At 38.7% G+C, this 13,494-nt stretch overlaps 1 protein-coding gene across 1 annotated transcript in view; it reads right to left on the minus strand.

Annotated features, from left to right (window-relative positions):
• DOCK2 (dedicator of cytokinesis 2) overlaps positions 1 to 13,494 on the minus strand; it is a 204,163-nt gene that overhangs the window by 152,220 nt on the left and 38,449 nt on the right. Inside the window, exons 22-23 of the mRNA XM_075766092.1 lie at positions 12,594 to 12,728; positions 9,353 to 9,461 (exon numbers count right to left, since the gene is read on the minus strand). Of these exons, the coding sequence (XP_075622207.1) occupies positions 9,353 to 9,461; positions 12,594 to 12,728 (244 nt within the window). The remainder of the gene's footprint in view (positions 1 to 9,352; positions 9,462 to 12,593; positions 12,729 to 13,494) is intronic.

Consider the following 13,494-nt stretch of genomic DNA (forward strand, 5'->3'; position numbering starts at 1 on the left):
TCCCAATAACAAGCTTGTATTTCTCAAATACTTTACATATCCAAAAGGATATGCCATACTTCTTGGCTGAGAGCTGTAAGAAATACCAAGCAAAAATAGACTCTGTAGTTTTAAATGTATTTTTGGTGGAGTGCTACATAATTTGTCAAAAAAGAGAACCTGGCCACATTGATATAGGTCTGAAGCAGGACATTAGTCTCTTCTTTCCCTCCTATCTCCTTGTTTCAATAGGTCACCTACAGCAGGACCTTTTCATCAAAGTTCAAATCTGCACAAAGATGCTGTGCAATCTGTGCACTGATTGCCAAAAGAAACAACATAGGGACAGTTATTTATCTAAAACAAATTAGCTGTTTTCTCTGTTCTTATTTCAGATGAAAACCAGAATGTCTTCTCACCAAATAAACATTTTTGCCTATCTGACCACAGCATCAATGGTTATTGTGCAAACATTCTTAGCAAAACACTGTAGCTAATCTCTGCTGAAGATAACAGAAATAATCACATCAATTAAGTTTGCATGTGTAATAGGTTTGTGTGGCAAGGTTTTGGTAGCGGAGGGGAGTACACGGGTGACTTCTGTGAGAAGCCGCTAGAAGCTTCTCCCATGTCTGACAGAGCCAATGCCAGCCGGCTCCAAGACAGACCCGCTGCTGGCCAAGGCCAAGCCAATCAGCGCCTCTGTGATAACATATTTAAGAAGGGAAAAAAACAACTTAGGGGGAGCTTTTGCAGCTGCAGAGAGGAGTGAGAAGATGTAAGAAACCCTGCAGACACCCAGGTCAGTGCAGAAGGAGGGGCAGGAGGTGCTCCAGGCGCCGGAGCAGAGATCCCCCTGCAGCCCGTGGTGAAGACCATGGTGAAGCAGGCTGTCCCCCTGCAGCCCATGGAGGGAGGATGAGGGGGTGTAGAGATTCCACCTGCAGCCCGTGGAGGACCCCACACCAGAGCAGGTGGAGGCACCTGAAGGAGGCTGTGACCCCGTGGGAAGCCCGCGCTGGAGCAAGCTCCTGGCAGGACCTGTGGATCCGTGGAGAGAGGAGCCCACGCCAGAGCAGGTTTGCTGACAGGACTTGTGACCCCGTGGGGGACCCCACGCTGGAGCAGTCTGCTCCTGAAGGTCTGCACCCCATGGGAGAGACCCACACTGGAGCAGTTTGTGAAGGATTGTCTCCTGTGGGAGAGACTCATGTTGGAGCAGTTCATGAAGGACTGTCTCCCATGAGAGGGACCTCACACTGGAGCAGGGGAAGAATGAGAGGAGTCCTCCCCCTGAGGAGGAACAAACAGCAGAAACACCGTATGATGAACTGACCGTAACCCCCATTCCCCGTCCCCCTGTGCCACTGAGGGGGGAGGAGGTTGAAGCCGGGAGTGAAGTTGAGCCCGGGGAAGATGGGAGGGGTGGGGGGAGGTGTTTTAAGATTTGGTTTTATTTCTCATTCCTCTACTCTGTTTTGCTTGGTAATAAATTAGATGAATTTTTCTCTAATTTCAGTCTGTTTTGCTTGTGACGATAATTAGTGAGTGATCTCTCCCTGTCCTTATCTCAACCCACAAGTGTTTTGTTGTAGCTTTTCTCCCCTGTCTAGTGAACAAGGGGAGTGGTGGAGCGGCTCTGGTGGGCACTTGGCCTCCAGCCAGGGTCAACCCACCACAGCACACTGCTATACATCCAACCATAGTAAAGAGAATCAACTCACAACATTTAAGTTTGACTAGCTTCTCCTTGGTCTAGATTATGATAATTACAAAGGTAATAACAGCTTTACTTCATCGTGCAGCTTTAAAGTGTAAATTTCTACTAATGTTCTGCTGAAAATTAAGTTAGAGTAATCTGAAGTCTTCTATTACTGATATAGCTCTATTTTTTCGTAATAGGTCTGTTCCACCCATGATACAGCCTAGGTTAGTAAAAAAATTAAAACAAATCCCAAATCTTTGCATTACGCAGACACTTAGTCTTTTGTTCTGGGTAATACGGTGTATGCTACAGGACTGATTAAGCACATTATGCAATAACTGCACGCTGAAATTGCACAATTTCTTTTCACTCAGAATAGTGGAGTTTACTGCCCACCCTGAAAACAGGAGTAACTCTTGCTTTATGTCATTTGTTTATAGGGACTGCAACAAAACAGTAAACTTTCTGGTTTACACTGGCAAAGCACAAAACCCAAACAAATTTAAAAAAGCCCAAACAGAAGTAGCCCCTGAAGTCTGTACATATTTTCAACTACAGTAAGTGGTAACTGAATTAACTACGAGCAAATGTTATTTTTAATTATGAACCACTGCTACACATCATAGAAAGTCTAAAAAGACTGTAAATCTGGAATCAATGGAACACAATTCTTGACTACTTACGTCTCAAATTCAGCATAAGGTAATTTAAGATACAATAAGGCAAAACAAAATATTTAAACCTAGAGTAAACTACTAATTCCAAAAATGGTAAAAAAATCCCCCAAAATTTGTGAGTTTAAAAGAATGCACAATCAGAGCACAACTTTCTTTGGCTCTCATTTAGGGCTCTCATTTAGACCTTAAAACATCTTAAAGCTATCATTTATTTTCTATGACCTTCCACTGTAGTAGCCAGCTTTTTTTTTTTTTTTTTAAATGAGAAATATTCAGGTCTTGATTCAAAAAGAAAGAACTTAGTCTGTGGCAATGGTGTATGCAGTATTTCGAACTGGCTCAATGATGGCTTAAGATGCCTTCAGATAAAGTCATTCCTCTGCAGATCTCATCCCCACATTCATACACAATCCTGGGAAGGTCAAAGGAATGTTTAAAAGCTGTTGCCACTTTAACAAAAAGATTGTATCTTCTACTGATCTTAGCCATTATTAGCTCCTTGAAAATAGGTTGGGGAAAAAGTCCTGTTTTTAAAAAACACAAGACTGAAAAACTGGGGCTATTTAAAAAGCCAGTACAGGTATCTGATAGGCTAGAAACTTGTCCTAGCCACAGTTTTACTTCAGCAATGTGTTCCTTGCTCTTTACGCAACAAATACTATATGAAAATACCGTACAACAGCAGTATCTGAATTTTATTTTACACAAATTCACAGATACTGCGAAGGACATTTGATAAAGGACAGGGCCACAAAATATTTCAAGCAGTACTCCACTGACACTCGGTCTACTGTGCTGTCTGCCTTCCCACATATTCCCTATTCTGCACTTGTATGAGAAGGCTATAGCTACCATTTCTCTGCAGATCTGTAGTACCAACTGAAGTACAATAACAAGTATAGCCCCTGCATTCTTTCAAACTCCCAAGTTTCATTTGCATTAATTGCTTCAAATGATGCACTATGGACACAATTGAGCACTGCCCTTAATTAAGTCATAAAAATCTCCTAGTAAGCAGTACAAGATGTTCTGCATTCTTCAGACCTTAGAGATCAATTTTTTAAGCGGGATATAGATAAACTCACAGCATTGCAGAAAATTATTTCATACATGTACAATATACTGTTAAATTTATTTTAACCTTTACTCCTGACCAAGCTTATTTTCTTAGTTGTGTCTTTTGCAACATTACATTATACATATTCATGAAATTCAAGTACCCATGGGATGAAAAGACCATTCTAAGAAATCACCGGTGCTCTGTTAGTCTAATTTTGTTTGCCATCAAGGCAACTTTAACAAGTTACTATGGCATCCCCTATTGTACACCACAATCAAAGCATCACTGTCACTACCTTTCTAGCCTTATTCTAAGTAATCTATGCATCTCTGTACAGTTTTAAGTTCTTAGAATCCACTGTAGTACTATGGATGGGTCAAAAATGTGTGGGAAATAACGAGAGGAAAAAGGTAGCATCTTCATATTACATTGTTTTCATACTTTCAATGCCACAGACAATTTTTCAGTCCTGTGTTTCCATAACCTTAAGAATGTGTCATACAAGGTTTCTGAAAGCATGCATAAAATTGGGAGTACTACTTTCTAAAAATCAGTGCCTAAGAGCAAGCTGGGTATAGCTGCCATTTGCAACAGACAATACCATTCACAGGTCAAATGTGATGAATCAATTGAGGGACAGAACAGGTTTCGGAAAAGAAAATGGGGCTAGAATTGTAATTTAAGGTTAAGAGCACAAGCTTGTCAATGAAAGGGCACACACTCAGGCTACAAATCAGACATCAACAGCATGACCTTATAAAAAACACATAATCTGAAATTTAAAAATAATCAGATTTTATTCCCCATAAATATAGGTTGGTTTACACAGACACAAAACATATCTGCAGAAAAAGACGTTTTTTCCCTAAGCGCTAAGAGGTATTAACAGAAAGAAGGTATTAACACCTCCCTACTCCCCCCTCACCCCCAGACTCTCCCTTGACCAATCTATTTGCAGGTTCTGGAAATTTATTTCCAGGTTTCCAGATTTTAAAAAAGTCTATTCTCAGAACTACAGACTTTAGGAAAAACTGTCTCTAAAAGCTACAAAAATATATCAGCAATGGCTACCAAAAAGTAACTGATAGATGAAACAGAGCTGTAGCATCATCCCTGCCGAAATAAATTAAAATAAGGTTTAAGTCCAGTATCTAGGAAGATCAGTGCCACCACCAGTAAGTCAGTATAAGTGCTGAAATGATTGTTTTAAACAATTACAAGAAAAACCTGTCGAAAGTCTCCCAAAAAGGAAGAATCCTTGCCCTGCACTTCCACACTGATACTTGTACTAGTGAATTTATAACATTACCAATCTTGCCATCTCTTTACAAAGTAACATCCCAGGACCTGAAAACAGGTCACTCCAGTTCATATGGTTACTATCAAACGTCAGGAAACGCTTGAAATCAGAAGAGTTAGGATAATGAAATTATAATCCTAATTGTAGTAAAATGACTTCATGCAATGCTTAAGTTGAGAAGCATTCTGTCTGTATCTTTAAACAAGTAGTAACATCACCAGTTCCAGAAGTAAAAGAAAACAAAAGGGCTAATTTGGATTTACATGTAAATTTCCAGTTTACCAACAATAATTTACCAATTCAGTCTTCAGCTGCTCAAAGCTTATATAAACAGTACTGCAAACCAGAACCAGAGATCTACCCTTCTCAAAGCTCAGGCAGTAAAATAAGTCACAGCATCTATCCACTTCAGCCAACTTTAGAACAAGAGATTGAAAAGCTAGATTTTTAACTTTTCGTAAACTTATACAGCATGTAACAGATTAGGAAGTAAGATATCACTCAGAAGATAAAGATAAATTGAAACAAAGTGCTTCTGGCACTGACTAGGCTGTTTCATATGACCTGTAAAAAACCAGTCTTTTCCTGACTGAATTAATATTCAGCACAGGTCTGACTGGTATCAGTAAAAACGACTGGGAAACTGCTACTGACTAAAATACTGAGTTCTAAGTTTAAAAAAAAAATCATTAGCAGAGACCAACAGACATTTCAGGCTTCAAAACAATTCTCTAAATCTTTCAAAGCTAAACCTCATAGGTATTTGGACAACCAAGGGTGAAATAAGAGTTAAGAATTCAAATTCCGAGGGTCTGCAAACAAGTTCATTTTAAGTTTCAGTATCCTGAGAAACTCAATTACTTTAACTTTCTTCAGGGCTCCTAAAACTTTCTTCTCTGATATCTTCAGAGTCTAATCCATTTAAATGCATTCTATTGATCTTACCAACGTTCCACTCTAATTCATATTAATGATAATTTCAAATGTGACTGGTTTAAGGCTGTTTTGACATTCTGATTATTTGTCTTTTTTTCCAATAGACTCTGTGAACATTCCTCTCTGGGTATGAAAGTTATAACACTTATGGAGTCCTGTGTGATTGTAATATCTCTGAATAACCACCTGTCCCTTACCCTGCAAAGTTAACTTTATACTACTACAACATCTATCACTCTCATCCCAAAAGTTAATATGGAAGCAGGGGGGATGGAAATCAGTGTCAGTTTTAGGCAAAGAGGCAGACTTAAGAATTTATTTCTACCCCTTTCTGCCCCATCTCATTCAATGCAGAAATTATGTCCATTTTTCCGGCCCATTGTGGACAACTCATATCCACCTACCTGAGCAGGAGTCTCAAGTTTCATAATACAAGTTTCCTCCAAAAAGGCACAGAAACATATATTGTCCATTGTGAAAGCTACTGTGATTGACTATGGACTTTATGATGGAGTGGTGGGGGTTTTTTTTTGGTTTTGGGGGTTTTTTTGGTTTTGTTTTTTTTTAACTTTATTTTTTTCCTCCCAACAAACTTACTTCCAGCAGCAGGAACTAAACTACAGTGGGACACTCCTCATTCCATGCCTCTCCTACCAGAATTTTATAATATTAATGCAGTAGTTTTCATTTACTGTTTGTAAAGCAACCTCTTGGTAAGTTTCTTTCAGAAACACATCTCTGAGTTATCAGTAGTGGGGACAACAGCAAAGTTATGATATAAACTAGTATCTCAGATCTGCCATGAAATGTTTCTGGTAAAAAGAAAAAACTTACAGTAGCCAGTGCAGATTTAGATACCTAAAAGCCCACTACTTGCTTCATGGTTATGAATAAATATGATCCATTTTTCACAACTGACAGCCCTCATTAGAAAACAAAAATATTCATGTGTAAGCTGGTATTGAGCAAAGCATAACGTTAAATAGCTGATCTATCTTTAAAACATGTTTACATGCTCATTAAAATTAGCATAGATATATTTTGTTTAGTCCTTCTAAGAGATGTTCAGGCATATTTTCAAGGTTCTTAAGAGCACCAGCGAAGATCAGTATATTTTTGGTAAACAGCTGTAATATTAAGAACTAGCATTAAATATTGAAATATGGGAATCACAGTCAGTACAATCAACATTCCTCAGTACATCCAATGCCACACTCCCATTAGTGTTGCAATACCACCTGGTTTTAAGCTCACCCATAGGCCCTTTCAGTCAGCATTGCTGCTTGCAAACCCATTAATGCATCTCAGCAACAGTTAAGCAAGCAAAACAGTCTTCTGCAACTATTTCTTGTCACTGTCAAGAAGGAACTATCCTGCTCATTAGAGAAAACACAGATGGACAATCCCACACAACCATTTTGAGATTAAGGCAGGGAGGCATGCAGTGACCTGACATGCCTCTCCTGCAGAGCATTAAAGCCTCCAAGATCTATTTGTTAATTAACATATTAATACAGTACAAGTACCACAAGAACAAGCATTATTATCTAAACTATCTTTCTTAGTATTACTTTATAGCAAAGACTTTTTTTCTTCTTTCAAAGTTTCTCCTGCTTCTGATGCAGTGTCTTTCAATGTGTAAACTATTCCCAGGAAGGCCTCTACAGAATTATCAAACAACAACAGAGACGATCTGAATGATTTTCAAATGCATTTAGAACATTAATTGTATATGTGTTGGTTTTGCGTGGCAAGGTTTTGGTAGCGGGGGGGGCTACAGGGGTGGCTTCTGTGAGAAGCTGCTAGAAGCTTCCCCTGTGTCTGACAGAGCCAATGCCAGCCGGCTCCAAGACAGACCCACCACTGGCCAAGGCCAAGCCAATCAGCACCTCTGTGATAACATATTTAAGAAAGAGAAAAACAGTCAAGAGAGAGCTTTTGCAGCTGCAGAGAGGAGTGAGAAGATGTAAGAAACTCTGCAGACACCCAGGTCAGTGCAGAAGGAGGGGCAGGAGGTGCTCCAGGCGCCGGAGCAGAGATCCCCCTGCAGCCCGTGGTGAAGACCATGGTGAAGCAGGCTGTCCCCCTGCAGCCCATGGAGGGAGGATGAGGGGGTGTAGAGATTCCACCTGCAGCCCGTGGAGGACCCCACACCAGAGCAGGTGGAGGCACCTGAAGGAGGCTGTGGCCTGTGGGAAGCCCGCGCTGGAGCAAGCTCCTGGCAGGACCTGTGGATCCGTGGAGAGAGGAGCCCACGCCAGAGCAGGTTTGCTGACAGGACTTGTGACCCCGTGGGGGACCCATGCTGGAGCAGTCTGCTCCTGAAGGTCTGCACCCCGTGGAGGAGACTCACGTTGGAGAAGGTCGTGAAGGACTTTCTCCCGTGAGAGGGACCCCACACTGGAGCGGGGGAACAATGAGTCCTCCCCCTGAGGACGAAGAAGCAGCAGAAACACCACGTGATGAACTGTCAATAACCCCCACTCCCCGTCCCCCTGTGCTGCTGAGGGGGGGGGGCGGAGGTTGAGGCCGGGAGTGAAGTTGAGCCCGGGAAGATGGGAGGGGTGGGGGGAGGTGTTTTTAAGATTTGGTTTTATTTCTCATTCCTCTACTCTGTTTTGCTTAGTAATAAATAAGATGAATTCCCTCTCTAAGTTCGGTCTGTTTTGCTCGTGATGATAATTAAAGAATGATCTCTCCCTGTCCTTATCTTGACCCGTAAGTGTTTTTTTTTTTATTGTACCTTTTCTCCCCTGTCTAATGAAAGAGGGGAGTGATAGAGTGGCTCTGGTGGGCACCTGGCCCTCAGCCAGGGTCAACCCACCACAGTATAATATTATGATTATGGTAAAGTAGTATTTACTTTTTTAGTTCTTTTGCAGTTGCACGTTAACACTCTATGCTAAGTGTCAGATAATACAAATCTCAAGATCAGCCACCTGAGGATTTATTCATGACAGAGAATTTTTCACTGGCTTCCACTTCTAGTATACGTCATAGCAAAAGGAATCAAAACAAAAAAACAGAGGAAAAGTCAAGCCCAATAAATACAAAGAGTTCATAATAATGTATGAAGAATCAGTATTGCAGTTGTCCAATAAAATCTTCTGCTTTCTACTTTATAGGAAGCCTTGATATTCTTCTAGTTTAATAAAGAACTACATACCAATTATTTCATATTAATGATCTTAACAGCTCCTTCTTTTCTATTTTTCTTAAAACATCAGACTCCAAAGTGTAAGAATAACTAAAATTGACGTGAATGGGAAACCTTGATCCTATATTCAGTTGTTTAAATAACGTACTACCAAAAGACTAACACTATAAAGTTTACTTTTCAAACTAAGATCCTTGTTTAGAATTCTCTTAAGAAACACAAGAATTAAACATTCAGCTCCCACTGAAGGCTTCACTTCATTAGATTCCTTGAAAGATTCCAGCATATATGTTTTGGTTCTTTCACTCACTACATTCATAAAATTATATAAGTGTATCTTCTGACCTTTTCAACCTAAGCTTCAAACATTTGTTAGACAACTTGGTCTTCCAACAAAGGGGAATTACAAGAGAGACACAAAGGATAAGTTTCCTAAGAGCATCTTTTCCTCAGTGTAAAAAGAACAAATCCAAAAATCCCACAAACCAAAACCATATATAAAAACAAAACCAACTTGTATCCAAGCACACACACCAACCTGCAACAAAATGGAAGTTTTATGTTGGCTTTTCATCAGGTTGTTGATGGATTCAAAGAGTCTCCTCATAGATTCTTCAAATTCTATTTGTTCTTTGCCTTCATATAGTCTGTTGAGAGATGCACTGGGTTATCCTTTCAGAATCAGAAAGTTTCATAGTCCTAAATGTATCAGCTTTAACATTACCTTAAAAATATATTTTTAAGTTGATCCAATATTAGGTACAGAGATATTTCACCAATGGGTTATATCTGCTAGTCACTGTATTGTGTAGAAATTCTTCAGCTTAAACACAATATAAGCATTTTCAATTTTTTTAAAAGCCTCTAAAGAATGACACTTCTAATATTTGAGCTTATAAAAAAAATCATTTCACTTTCAAAGTGACTTACAGTTTTTTCAAATAGCTATTTTTATTGTCCCCATTAACCAGTCTGATTTTGAAAAAAAAAAAAGTCTCTACCTGATGCTTAGAAGTTTAAAAGTGCATTTAAATTAAACCTGACTCCATTATTTCTTCATTCCCTGTCCTAGGGTTTGAATCTTTCAGATAATTTTTCCTGTATAGTTTCATACTAGCAATTAATACTAAATACTGCTTACATAAACAGTAAAAAACACTGGTGACATGTTATATTAGTTACCCAAAACGGCTGACAAAAGTGAAAGAAAAAGAAGCCAAGAAAAAAAGCCAAGGTGACAAGAGAAGCCTGAAATGTGTGTAGGATACTGTGAACTAAATGCTGCACCCCCAATATACTGCCTTCTCTATGAGAAAAATCTCACTTTAAGTCATTTATTCCAGTGTCATGTGATTTTTTTTTCAACTTGAAACTTAAATTCTTAAGGGAACTAAAAGCAATTAAGAACTTCTGTCTACAGCAAGGAAAAAAAAAATCAAAACTGCTATTCACGCAGTGACTGGCAAGAAGCTTGGAGGAAAGGAAAACACTGAGAGGTACACTGTGTAGGCCCATGGCCTCTGCACTGTTTAGGTCAATGATTGTCAAAGAGATTTAAGTCATGTTATTGGAAAGGAATCCCAAGATACAACACATTATCTAGAGGGGAAAAAAAATTTATATATACATGTTTTCAGAGTCTGTATTATGTAAACTTTTGGCTAATATACATGACCTTTCTACAAAACATAGTCACTGAACAAACAGCTGCAAGACATAACCTTAGTTGAGCTGACTGGAGTAAAAAAAATTTTTTTTTACTTTCATTACATCTCTATAGCTTCAACAGGACTGAATGAATGCAAATTAAAGTAGACCTTGGTTATCTTCAATGTATCTGCCTGACAACGAGATAAAAAAAGTCTCCCATTTTTTGTCTAACATTAGAAGTCATTATTCTTTCCTACGCAATTTTCACTTTGTAATGTCTCTTACCTTTCGACAAGGCGTCTTAGTTTCTTCAGCAGCCCATCAAATTAATGAGAGAATGATCTAAAGATCTGTCTCAGCTCTATTAATTCAAAATATTTGTCTCCAAAAAGGCTAATCTCAACCCTTGAAAGTACTTTAATCGTAAATCCTAACTTTTCTCATGGGAAGAAAACACATTAATCAAATTTTTATTCTTTTTCATGACCAGTCTGACAATAGGAAATTGACTGCGAAAAGTCAGATCACTCTGACTCAAGCTGTATACAGCTCTGGATGTATACACAGTATCAGATCATACTGTTCATTGTTCGGTTATTTTTGCCCAAGGCTACCATTTGCAAAAAACTATTACTGCCTATAATAATAATTGTCCAACTGAATTTAGAGTTTCAGACCTCCAGTTAAGGCATTTATAGAGAAAAATAAAAGGAGTAGATATGTATAGCTAATCACTTGAATATGCAACATATTGCAATAACCTAGTTTATCAGACTTCCAATGTACACTTTCTTGCTGCCACCCAATAGCAGGGATTAAAATGGAGACCAAAGTTCTCCTTGCAACAAAACCCTGCCTTCTGACCTGCATACATACAAGAAACTTTCCATAATCCTCTATACAATGCTGCCTTCTCCAAAACTCTACATGTCCCTTTTTCCCATGATACCTATTAAAAAAATTTAAAGCAAAGCTTTTGAACTACTAGCTATATTCTATTCTCATGAGCACCATCTCCTTCCTTATACAGCTTTTCATCTTGTTTATCTGTGTCCATCTATAAACAGTAAGATCCTAGGGACAAGAATATTTCTACAGGACTATCTGCCAGCAGCAAGTAACTTCTGAATCTACTCCTGCTTCAACCAAAATTTCACAATTCATCCAATATTCTCAATTTTACAAGACTATAAATCCATTTATTTTATTATTTTTTTTAATTCAACAGGCAGTGGAATAACAGAGGAAAAATTGTATTACAGCTGCCACTGAGCAAAAGACAGAAACAAACACCTTCCTGTTCTGTTGACTGCTAACCACAGACGTAACAGCCAGCCGCTCGGTCCACCTGAGTTTATCACTGCATATCTTCAGCCACTGTATCTTCAGTCATGTACAGAGGAATAACAGAACAAGTATCGGGGGAACCCAGCTAAGGATAAAAAGATGAAGAAGAGAAGAAACAGAAGATGTGGATGGGATCTGTGGGATATGGTGAGAGTCCTTAAGGGCTAGGGGAGGAAGTGGGGGACACAGTTACCGTAGTGTAGTTTTTCTCCTTCCAGCTTCCATCTCCTTTTTCCTTCTCCCCATCTCCTTTTTCCCTAAACCTGAATACCACTTTTAAAAATTATGCCTCAGCTGTTTGGCTGAGCTACACATATCTAATCCATTGACTAGACTTGTCTACAAATTCCCTAACTGGAGACCTGAAACTCTAAATTCAGTTGGGCAATGATTACTGAAAATTATTTTGTTCTATGCACAGTCTGAGCTGCTGAACACCATGATCTCAAGGACAAGCATCCAGCTTCAAGCCATCTGTCACAATATTTGGTCATCCATTAGTCTTAGGCCAAGTCACCTGATGCAAAGAATAATCACCCTTTGAAATCAGCTATATGCCTCTGGAACTTACACTGTGAACCAGAAAACAGATTTTTGAAGATTCCCTCTCCAAAAGGTATCTCAGCAATATCTGTATTTTGGGCCAGTTGCCACCTTTTCTATCTAATTTGTAAAAATGAAAAATACAGTTCTGTCCTGGAATCAATTTTTTCTGTTTCTTGGGTCTACTTCTGTTTCTGATATTGCACTGCCAGTTAAATGGCAATATCCTGGGTACTTACTGTGAAAATAATGTCCTTGATCTAACAATGAACTTGAAAACATATTCCAGTGCTTTCAGAGTTCTTAGGATAGGTTCGCATTGCTCCCCTCGGCTGGAGGTATCCAAGTAAGTCTTCAGAACACTCATTAATTTCCTGAAGTTAAAAAACACTTTTAAAATAATCTGTTTTGGTTTTTTGTTGTTTTTTTTTAAATTAGCTTTTCCAACTGGTTTGGCTACTCCAGATAAGTGTTTATGCTTAGTCAAGCACACACAGCAAAATATACTACATGTATTTTTGCATTTGTGTTGCATAAATTCTATCAGTATAAACAAATGAGGAAAAAATTCTTAAATGCACAAGCAAAAAAACAATCTGAAATCTCAAAACAGCAGCATAACTTCACACAATCCTGGAAGCACTTTTACAGAAGTTTATAATATACATACACAAGGTAACACAAAGTATTATTCCTGCTTACCTACATTAAGCAGTGATTAAACACCACTATACGTGCTCTAAATTAACTGCATGTAAATAGTACAATATTCTGGTACACAGCAACATCTTGTAACCGAAGGCAATTTTTTGGTAAACGCACAACCTACTAACAAAGTGCAAAAGCTCATCTAAAAACAAGTCCCTTAGTTTATAGTTACAGTTTCATCTTAAACCAATACTAATGATGTAAAATTTATCTTTATGTAGCCGTAAGAACTAAAATAAGAGTGGTTGGGTTTTTTTCCTTTCATCCCTAGAAAAAGGGCAACCTACTATCCCCTGCTGTAGACAAACAAAACCAATCAACCAAAACAAAACAACAAAACCCAAACTAGCACTTGCATGTTGATGAAACTTAACAGTTCACCACCTGGACTGATGAAACATTAGTAAGTGATCACTATGATACTTGGAACAC

The sequence above is a fragment of the Balearica regulorum genome, chromosome 14 (genome assembly GCF_011004875.1).
Source record: "Balearica regulorum gibbericeps isolate bBalReg1 chromosome 14, bBalReg1.pri, whole genome shotgun sequence".
NCBI lineage: Eukaryota > Metazoa > Chordata > Aves > Gruiformes > Gruidae > Balearica > Balearica regulorum.